The sequence below is a fragment of the Psammomys obesus genome, unplaced genomic scaffold, assembly GCF_907164565.1.
Source record: "Psammomys obesus unplaced genomic scaffold, mPsaObe1.curated_primary_1811, whole genome shotgun sequence".
NCBI lineage: Eukaryota > Metazoa > Chordata > Mammalia > Rodentia > Muridae > Psammomys > Psammomys obesus.
Window position 1 is genome coordinate 4,487,074 of NW_026596147.1, and position 11,610 is coordinate 4,498,683.

The following is an 11,610-nucleotide window of genomic DNA, read 5'->3' on the forward strand; positions in this document are numbered from 1 at the left end:
GTGTGTCTAGCTTGTATGGCGTTTCTGTCTGGTTTTGGTGAGTATATAGCGTATTCTCTGTCACTGTGGGATTGGGCGGGCCGTACCGTCAGTGATGGCGCTCCTGCGGAGCTAGTATGGCATCTAGCAGACTCGGGCCCTGGGAGGATGGTGCAGCCGCCGCGCGTGAATCTGGGGCTCCGAGACACAGTACTGCTGGCCTTTGCCGATAAAGGGCTTGGGGCTCCGCCTCAGTGGCTGCAGGCCCCAGGCAGTTAGGTCTGCGCTGAGAAAGGGAGTCCGCTGTGCCGAGGAGGAGGAGGGAGGTCTGGGGGAGGGGAGTGCCAAGAGATCAAAGGATCGTTTCTCACCTTCCCCAAACAAGTCCCTGGGTGACCCGAGACCAAGGTTTTCACCTCCTGCGATGTTCCCTGTTGTTTAGAAAGTCTCTCCGTTGTTTCCCTGGCTTCAGAAGTTCTTCCACTCATCAACTCAGAACTTTATCTCTTCCACAGCTCGGAAACTGTGTGTGCTAGTCGCCATCTTGGCTTCGGTATCCATTCTTTAAAGGGTTGAGTGACATCTAGGTTGTTTCCAGATTCTGGCTATTACAAATAAATCTGCTATGAACATATTTGAACAAATGTCCTTGTTGTATGGTAGAGCATCTTTTGGGCATATGTCTAGGAGTGGTACAGCTGGATCTTGAGGTAGAGCTATTCTCACTTTTCTGAGAAAGCTCCAGATTGATTTTCAAAGTATTTGTACACATTTACTATCCCGCCAGCAATGGAGGAGTGTTCCCCTTTCCCCATAAGGTGGCCAGCATCCACTGTCACTTTAATTTTTGATCTTAGTTTTTCTGATGGGTGTAAGATGAAATCTCAGAGTCATTTTGATTTGTGTTTCCCTGATAACTAAGTACATTGAACATTGAATATTTCTTTGAGTGCTTCTTTTCAATTAGAGATTTCTCTGTTGAGAATTCTCTGTTTAGCTCTTTACCCCATTTTCAATTGGATTATTTGGTTTGTTTGTGTTTGATTTTTTTGTGTGTTCTTTACATATTTTGGGTATTATCCCTTTGTCAGATATAATATTGGTGAAGATCCTTTTCCAATGTGTAGACTGCCTCTTCATTCTATTGACAGTGTTCTTTGCCTTATAGAAGATTTTCAGCATTAAGACATCCACTTTTAATTGGTGATCTTAGAGCCTGAGCTGTTGGTATTTTGTTCAGGAAGGTGTCTTCTATGCCAATGACTTCAAGGCTCTTTCCCTACTTTCTTTTTTTTTTCTTGAATCCCCACTTTAATGAGCTATTTAAATATTATTTACAAATTTAATTATTTCATATTTGATTATTTAATATTTAATTATTATTTACAAATACAAAATATGAAGGGAGAATCCGTGATCCTTTTGAATTGTAGAAATTTAAGCAGTTTCTCATAATGATCAATGACAAATTGACTGACATTCAACCAAGGACCATGTATGGATATAACCTAGAACCTCTGCTCAGATGTAGCCTGTGGTAGCTCAGTAACCAATTGGTTTCTCATAGTGAGGGGAACAAGGACTATTTCTAACAGGAACTCAATGACTGGCTCTTTGGCCTCCCCACCCCCCAAGGGAGGAGCAGTCCTGTTAGGCCACAGAGAAGAGCTTTGCAGCCAGTCCTGAAGATACCTGATAAAACAGGATCAGATGAATGGGGAGGAGGTCCTCCCTATCAGTGGACTTGGCAAGGGGCACGGTGGAGATGAGGGAGGGAGGGAGGGACTGGGAGGGAATGAGGGATCGGGACACAGCTGGGACACAGAGTTAATAAAATGTAACTGATAAGAAAAAAATAAAATTCAAAAAAAATTTGCAGCTTTGTTAAAAGAGAAACTGTTTCAACAGAGACCCTACTTTATCTTCTATTAGATTTAGTGTATCTGGTTTTATGTTGAGGTTTTCTATCCCCTTGGACTTGAGTTTTGTGCTGGGTGATAGCTATGGTTCTATTCTCATTCTTCTACCTATAGATATCTAGTTACACCATCACCATTTGTTGAAGATGCTTTTTTTTTTCATTGTATGTTTTTCTTTCCCAAAAAACAAATGTCCTTTGGTTTGTGGGTTAATTTCTCAGTCTTAGATTTTATTCCATTGATCAGCTTGTCTGTTTTTATACCAATACTATTCGGTTTTTACTAGTATTGTTCAGTAGTACAGCTTGAAATGAGAGACAACTCTGAAAATCCTTTTGTTGTATAGGATTGGTTTATCTATCCAGAGTTTTTATTTTTCCATATTCGATTGAGAATTGCTTTTTCAAGGTCATGTAATTCTATTGGTATTTTGATGGGAATTGCATTGATTCTGTAGATTGCTTTTGGTAAGATGGTCATTACTGTTTTTGTTTTCTACTGTATTGATCCAATGAGATATCCAATGAGGTATCAATTCTGAGTTTACTGAATTTTTGTAAGATTGAGCATCTTAGCCAGAGTCCTCCTTCTTGATTAACTTCTTTAGGTATACAGATTTTAGAATGTTTATCCTATATTATATGTTTAATGTCCACTTTTGAGTGAGCATATCCCACGTGTGTCTTTCTGCTTCTGGAATACCTCATTCAGGATGATCTTGATGGGGGGGGCTCTTGTGTTTTTGTGTTCATCCATGATCCACTTGAGGATGAAGTATGGACAGGAAACTTTAGTATTTTTTAATTCACCTTTTAAAAATTTCTAATTAATCATGTCTTTAGTTATATCCTGATCCATGAGCCTGGAAGACTTTTCCATCTTATGATATCTTTTTCAATTTCTTTCATCAGAGACTTGAAGTTTTTTTTCATGCAAGGAACTAGCTTAGAGTTACACCAAGACACTTTCTGTTTTGTTGTTGTTATTTATTTATTTATTTATTTATCTATTTATTTATTTATTTATTCTTGTGGCTATTGTGAAGGGTGTTGTTTCCCTAATTTCTTTCTCAGCCTTTTTGTATTTTGTATACAGGAGGGCTACTGAGTTTTTGTTTTTCTTTTTTTTTTTTTTTTTTTTTTTTTTTTTTTTTTTTTTTTTTTTTTTTAGTTAATTTTGAATTCATCCCCTTTGTTAAAGATGTTTTTCAGTTGTGGGTGTTTCCTGGTAGAATTTTTGGGTCACCTATGTATACTATAATATCATCTGTGAATACATTGACTTCTTCCTTTCTAATTTCTATTCCCTGATCCCCTTTAGTTGTCATGTTGTTCTAGCTAGGACTTCAACTACTATGTTGAAGAGATATTGAGAGAGTGGGCAGCCTTGTCTTGTCCCTGATTTCGGTGAAATTGCTTTAAGTTTCTCTCCATTTAATTTGATGTTGGTTATAGGCTTGGTGTATATTGCTTTTACTATGTTTGTTTATGTGCCTTATAACCCTGACCTCTCAAAGACGTTTTTTAAAATTTATTTTTTTATTCACTTTGCATCAGGTTGTAGCCCCATTCCTTTTCCCTTCACTCACTTTCCCCTTCCTTATTGCTCAGAAATAAGGTGCTACCTTTTCTATTCAGCCCAGCTCATCAAGTTGCATCAGGACTGATGGTACCCTCTTCCCCTTTGGCCTAGCCAGGCAGTCCCACTAGTGGTAAGTGATAAAAAAGCTGGCAAGTGAGTCCTTGTTAGATGCAGGCTCCACTTCCTTTACTAGAGGACAACATGAAGCCTAAGGTGCCCATCTGCCACATCTTTGTAGGGAGCCTAGGTCCAGTGATGCTTTAGTCTCAGCAAGCCCCTCTAGGTCCTGATTAGTTGGCTCTGTTGGTCTTGTGGAGCTCCTGTTACCTTCAGGTCCTTTTTTCTTTCTGCCCACTTTTTCACAAGACTCCCTATGCATTGCCCAGTGTTTAGCTGTGTGTCTCAGCATCTATTTTGAGGCACTCCTGGTTGGAATCTCTCAGAGAACAACTCTGACAGGCTCCTATCTGCAAGATTAACAGAGTATTGTTAATAGTGTCAGGGGTTGGGACTCTCTCGAATGGTGGGTATTTGGTTGGGCCAGGCATTGGTTGGACATTCCCTCAATCTCTGTTTTATCTTTATCTCTGCACATCTTATAGGAATGGTAAATTTTAGGTCAAAGTTTTTGTGGGTGGGTTGGTGTTCCCCCCATCTACAAGGAGACTAGTCTAGTTAGAGGATGTCATCTTCAGACTCTATGGCTTCTGATACTAGGAATCTTTGCTTGAGTCTCCTTCATATCCTCCCAGGAGCCTGCCTGACTTAGGTCTCCAGCTTGTCACAGAGATACTCCCACTCTCTGGATCTTATACACAGCCTTCTGTCCTTTTCCCCATGCTTTCTCCAGGTCTGATCTTAACTCTCTGTTAACCCTTAACCCTTTTAACTCTCTGTTCCCCTTCTCCTACTTTGTTCCCTCTCTTAATCTACTACCTCTGTCTGTTCTATCTTCCCTTCCAAGAGAGATTTATGCATCTTCCCTTAGATCCTCCTGGTCATTGGTTCCTCCTTGTCATGTATCTTCTTTGGTTCTGTGACTCATAGTATGCTTACCCTGGCTTATATGATTAAACTCCACTTATAAGTCAGTACATCTCCTCTGTGTCTTTCTGGGTCTAGGTTACCTCATTCAGGATGATCTTTTCTCGTTCTATCCATTTGCCTGCAAATTTCATGGTTTTTTTTGTTTGTTTTTAATAGCTGAGTATTATTCCATTGTATAAATGTGCCACAGTTTCTTTATCTAGTCTTTCATTGAGGGACATCTAGGTTGTTTCCAGATTCTGGCCATTATGAGTATATCTGTTATGAACATATTTGAACAAGCATCCTTGTTGCAGAGTGGAGCATCTGTTGTGGATATACCCAGGAGTGCTATAGCTTGGTGTTGAGGTAGAGCTATTCTCAATTTTCCAAAAAATCACCAGATTTATTTCCAAAGTGGTTACACAAGTTTTCACTCCCACCAGTAGAGGAAGAGTGTTCCCTTTCTCCACAGTTTCACCAGCATGTACTGTTGCTTGAAATATTGAACTTCACCATCTTGACTGGTGTGAGATGGAATCACAGAGTTATTTTTATTTGGATTTGTCTGATGACTAATGAAGTCGAGAATTTCTTTAAGTGCTCCTTGGCCATTCAAAATTCCTCTGTTGAGAATTCTCTCTGTCCCATTTTTAATTGGGTTATTTCATTTATTGGCATTTGATTTCTTGAATTCAATATATATTTTTGATATTAGCCTTTTGTCAGATATAAGATTGGTGAAGATATTTTCTCAATCTGTAGACTGTCATTTTGTTCTACTGATGATGTTCTTTGCCTTATAGCTTTTAAATTTCAAGAGATCCCATTTATTAATTGTTGATCTTAGAACCTGAGCTGTTATTGGTCTGTTCAGGAAGTTGTTTCCTGTGTCAATGAGTTCAAGGCTCTTCCCCACTTTCTTTTCTAATTGATTCAGTTTGTCTGATGTTATATTGAGGTCTTTGATCCATTTGGATTTGAGTTTTGTTCAGGATGATAGATCTGGATCTACTTGCAGTTTTTTACATGTAGACATCCAGTGAGACCAGTGTCATTTGTTGAAGATGCTGTCTTTTTTTTTTCTTCATTGTATGGTTTTGGCTTCTTTGTCAAAAATTAAGTATCTATAGATATTGTGGGTTTATTTATGGGTCTTTGATTCTATTGATCAGCTAGTCTATTTCTATCCCAGTACCATGCAGTTGTTTTTACTATTGCTTTGTAGTATAGCTTGCAGTCAAGGATGGAAATATCTTCTTTTGTTGTGTAGGAATGGTTTAGCTATTATGGGTTTTTTGTTTTTCAATATGAAGTTGAGAATTGTTCTTTCAAGTTCTATAAAGAACTGTGTTGGCACTTCGATGGTAATTGCATTGAATCTGTAGATTGCTTTTGGTAAAATGACCATTTTTACTCTTAATCCTACTAATCCACAGGCATGGGCCATCTTTCCATTTTCTGATATCTTTCTTCTTCAGTTTTTTTCTTCAGAGACTTGAAGTTCTTGTCATACAAGTTGTTCACTTGCTTGATTAGAGTTACACCTAGATACTTTATATTATTTGTGGCTATTTTGAAGTGTGTTGTTTCCCTAATTTTTTTCTCAATCCATTTGTCATTTGTGTACAGGAGAGCTACTGATTTTCTTTTGAATTAATCTTGTACCCAGCCCAGCCACTTTGCTGAAGCTGTTTATCATCTGTAGGAGTTCTTTGGTGGAATTTTAGTGGTTGTTCACGTATACTATCATATCATCTGCAAATAGTGATACTTTGACTTCTTCCCAATTTGTATCCCTTTGATCTCCTTTAGTTTTCTTATTGCCCCAGCTAGAACTTCACGTACTATATTGAAGATTCATGGAGAGAGTGGGCAGCCTTGCCTTGTCTCTGATTTTAGCGGAATTGCTTTGAGTCTTTCTCCATTTAATTTGATGTTTCCTATCAGCCTCAAAGACTTTTAACATGAACTGGTGTTGAATTTTGTTAAATGATTTTTTGGCATCATATGGTTTTTTCTTCTTTCAGTTTGATTACATTGATGGATTTTCATATATTGAACCAACCCACATTGCGTGCCTGGGATGAAGCCTACTTGGTTATGTTGGGTGATTTTTTGATGGGTTTTTGGAGTCTGTTTGTGAATATTTTATTGAGTATTTTTGCATCAATCTTCATAAGGCAAATTGGTCTGAAATTCTCTTTGTTAGAGATTTGTGTGGTTTAGGTATCAAGGTGAGTGTGGCCATACAGAATGAGCTTGTTTATTTTCTTTCTGTTTTTATTTTGTGGAATAGTTTGAGGAGAATTGTCATTACCTCTTCTTTGAAAGTCTGGTAGAATGATCCAAGATGGTGGCCCTGATCATGCACTGTGTCTGATCATCAGGATATCACTGATTGCACAATGACTGAGAGACTAAACTCCTATTAATGGACTCATGTTACTTTGTGCCTTAAAACAAAATAGCATATTTTATGAATCAGAGTGCATCACAGTTTAATGTATGTATGTTGAAGACAGTAAGGTCTTCCTGATTAATTTCTCCATTTATTAGAATGGAGCATTGTGCTTTATCTCCTCTGATTACTATTAATTTGAAATTTACTTTGTAAGATATTGTGAAAGTTAAGCCTGCTTGCTTCCTGGTCTCATTAGATTGAAGTACTTTTGTCTATCCTTTTACTTTAAGGTAGTGTCCATCTTTAAAGCTAAGATGCATTTTTTATAGACAACAGATATGTAGATTTTGTTTTTTTATTGTATTCTCAGTGGTTCTTTGTGTGATGTGATATATATATATATCATATGTATATGTGATATATATCTCATATATATATATGATATATATATATATATATCATATATATATGTTCATTCCTTTCTTTTGCCAATATTTGGGTATGGAATAGTGTGGTGGTATCAATAGAGAAGGGACTTGTGGATGCATGCACATAGTATGGTATTTGAGAAGCCTAAATTGTGGTTGCAATGCATGCTGGATGGTCAGATTAGGCTGGATCTCAGGCTCTAGTTTGAGGACAGGTTTCTTTCTGCATTTAATTTTTAATATGTTGTATGGATTTTCAATTTCCAAAGAAAACTGCATTAGCTTGTATTTATTTAATCTGATACAAATTTGTAAATATCTTCATGATTTCATTTTTATAAGAGATTTGACTAAGTGTTGACCATCAGGATGTACACTCTCTGTTATAGATTTTAATAAAATGATGTCCAAACTTAAGTTTCTTCCTACATTTGAAAAGGGAAAAGATGAAGTTAAGATTTCAGCATATGAATAAAGTGTGACATCATTCTAGACACACACATCCCTGAGATGATCAAGGGTGCTAACTGGAATGCCTAGTTTGCTACAGTGGGACTAGAGAGCAAAGGCAAGAAGAAGGTATGGAAAGTTGTTTGGTGTTTTGATGGCTCTTCCATGGTTGTGGGAAGCTAATCTAGGGAAAGACTTTGGTGATGTCAGCTCTGGAAACGGCAGAGGGCTCAGAGACCTGAGATCATAATTCTATGTATGATATTTCATGGTTATGCTGAATCTCTGGAGCTGACAATGGTGCTTTTCTGGATTGGTGTATGTTAACCTGACACAAGGTGAAGTCATTGAGCATAGGAAACCTCAAATGAGAAAATCTCCTCATAAGACTAGGCTCCAAACAATCCTATAGAACATTGTCTAATTTAGTGATTGATTGGGGAGGTCCCTGCCCATTTTTGGTGAAGCTGCTTCTAGGATATTGATCCTTTGTTCTATAAAAGAGCAGGCTGAGTAAGCAGGAGGAGAAAAAAGTAAGCAGCACCCTTCCATGACTTCTGCCTCAATTCCTGCCTCCAGGTTCCTTCCTTGTTTAAGTTCCTATTGTGGCTTCATTATATGACAGATAATGATAAGGAAATGAAGGCCAAATAAACTCTTTCCTCCAAAAGTTGCCTTAGCAATTGTGTTTAATAACAGCAATAGTAGTAAAGTTAACTAGACCAGTATGTTGGTGAGTTTTTGAATCTGTGTTAAAATCACCTACACAGGGAGAACTACTGATTCCACCAAGGCGACAATTGAGACTGAAGCAATCATGACAGGAACCTCAAACATTCTTTCAAGTTTCAAATCTCACTCTGGCTCTTCTAGCAGCAGATTTTAGTGGACAGGATTTGTCATGAGGAAATGTTATTTGGTGGCTTCTTCTCTCTATGTGACAAAAGAGAATGGAAAGCGGAAGGGGTTTAGAACTGAGAGAAACAAAATGCAAAGAAACATACACAGAACCAAGGTTGGGCATATGCTCATAGAAGGCAGACATAAATTCCGTTGAAAACAAGGCAACAAATTGCTTAAAATAAAGAACAGTATGAATGTGGTAGAATTTATTTTTATTTGTTGGTAAGTGCTTTTGATACTTAAACACAGGAGGTCTTTAGAACTTCCAGCCTGGGATTTCTTGCACATACAGTTTATTTTTATGTTCAGAAGTCTAAAACCTAATACTTGATGGATTTTCTGTAGAGTAAATAATTTATTATTTCTTTTGTGTTTTCTTTTTACTTTTATCACCATCTAGATACCATTACAGAACCAGGTGTTGATTTACTTTCAAACTCTGAATATTCTTCATGGTTTTCTTGTCTTGATTTGTTTCTCAGAATTAGGAAAATTAAAAACATTAACAAAAGTGAAAGGATTATAAAACCAAGAGTGAGCATACTCTTATGTGATTTATTAGAAAATGGCATTGGAGGTGGTCCACTGTCTATACTACCTCCATAGCCACGCTGTAGACAGAACGGTGGCTCCCATCCGACATCACAATGGCAGTGGTGTTTACTGTTGCAGATACCTTGCATATGGCATAGAGCTTCTGAACAGTTAGTTAACAAAACAGACTTTTTGACACACTTCCTGTTAATGCATAAGTGATTTAGCCCACACGGAGTGCCATCTTTCACTGATCCACTGTCATCTAAGGTACTTCCAAAATGAAAATCCATAGACCAGCAGGTGATATTACTAAAGTGAATCCAATGCACTGTTTCGTGGTTTCTCCTAAGTGGAATCTGTTGCACATTCTCACACTGAATCCTTCCACAGAGTACATCATCATAACTGCACCTTTTATAGTCATAGCTATCGTTACCGCAGTTACCAAATCGGTCACCCCGTATGTTCATTGCCGTGTAGCAAATCTCATTTGCACTCCTGGCTGTAGTGCCAAAAATGCTTTGACACTGTTCCTGACGTTTATGACATGCCATGTTATAGCAATAACCATCACCCTTGCAAGGGATTCCATCCTCTTTATATACATTTTCTGGGCACGCTGCTGAAGTGCCATTACACCACTCTGGAAGGTCACATTCATTTTCCGGTTGTCTACACATTGTGCCTGTTGGCAAGAACTTGCACTTTTCACAACAAAGCCCAACATCACATTGAGCATCAGATGTCAAAACACACTGTTGGCCACAGCATTCATTAGATAAACATAACTCAGGGGATCCACAATCACACTGCTCTCCTTCTTCAGTCAAATTATTCCCACACACAGAAGTCACATTTAGTTTTTGTACTATATCTGGAACATTGTGTAAACAATTTTTGTTGAAAATTGTTGAAAACATTTTTTCATAACTACAGTTGCTGAATCTATTGGCACTAGTTTTGTATGGGGCCATTATGCAGTTTCCTCCCCCACAAGTACATTCCTTTTCATCATGAGGCATACCCAAATTATGACCCATCTCATGTGCTATAACATATGCCATACTTTGAGGTGAATCTTCCATAAAACTGTTAACTGCACAATTCAATATTGTGCAAACTGTACCTACATAAGCTAGTCCTAAATATATACCATATCCTTGCCTGGCAAAAAGATGAATGATATCACTTCTGGTGCGTGTGTCAACATTTGCTCTTTTCCAATTGCAGAAGTCCCGTAGAACTTCATTTATAGTGAGTGTTACATTGACATGGTTTGAGACAGTCCAAATTTCCAGTGCCCTTAGAGCCACATCAGTGTCTATTTGAAGATAAAAACCATTTATTCCATTGACAATTTGCAACATTTCTTGCAAACAAGCTGTGGCATTATTGTTTTTATATACATATCGCTTATTATCTATCACCACAAAATATTCAAGATGCTTGCGGTGGGTCCACCAATTCTTATATGGGAGTTGCATTAGAATCGTGTCCTTGCTTTCTTGAAGCTTCAATTGTCGTGCTATTTCCTCTTCTGTTAACCCACATCTCATAGGAAACGATTCTGACTCCTCTCTATTCAACTTGTAAAGCAAGTGTTCAAATGTAGAAGTTGAGTTCTTGGGTGTGATTTCATAAATTGTGCCATTTATCTCTAGTATGCCTTGCAAATTCCCAAAACAGGTGTCAATAATGACCATAGATTCTGGGACTTCATCCACATAGCCGTGGTAGTAGCAGTCATTCTGCACAAAAGGCTGGTCTGAAAGGAGATCACCTTGGTCACTGTAGGTAAATAGTAAGAAGTTTCTGGATATGAAGTTTTTGTTGGATTTCATGATAATAATGTGTCTCTGTCCCCCAAAGTGAAGACTATATGACAGCCAGTCTGGGGAAATATGTTTCTGAGTGTCAGTGGCCCTCAAGGGTATCACTACTTCTGGAGGACTACTGTATTTAGAATGTCCTGTTGATGACCATGCAGAGAGGAAGAGCAATATGTACAGGCAGAGCTGAAGGAACATGATCTTTTTGTGGATACAGGCTTCAGCCACAGACACCAGAAAGCTTTTTTCTCATAGACCCTGCTCTGTCTGGTTGCATGCAGCACCGGCCTTTAATGATGTGTCTTCTGGTAGAGTTGATTAATCAGGTCACCAGGACTAAAAGAAACAGTGAAATGAAGGTCAGACATGGTTATATGTAAATCACGATCATGTCAGGCTAGAAGATAAAACAGCAGAGAAGGGCTAAAATCGATTAATGGTTGTTACAAGGTACAGCAACAGTGTTAATGGGTTTGTCTGCTTAGTTGTGGTAAAGTATACTTGATCCTGTGTAAATATATTTCTAATAAACTCCCAGCTTTTAATAACTTGCT

At 38.0% G+C, this 11,610-nt stretch overlaps 1 protein-coding gene across 1 annotated transcript in view; it reads right to left on the minus strand.

The window, feature by feature from the left end:
• Positions 1-11,287, minus strand: part of LOC129666452 (disintegrin and metalloproteinase domain-containing protein 26A-like) — a 33,092-nt gene extending 21,805 nt beyond the window's left edge. Inside the window, exon 1 of the mRNA XM_055593557.1 lies at positions 9,198-11,287. Coding sequence (XP_055449532.1) covers positions 9,198-11,254 — 2,057 coding nt within the window. The 5' untranslated portion in view covers positions 11,255-11,287. The remainder of the gene's footprint in view (positions 1-9,197) is intronic.
• Between the last annotated feature and the right edge of the window lie 323 nt (positions 11,288-11,610).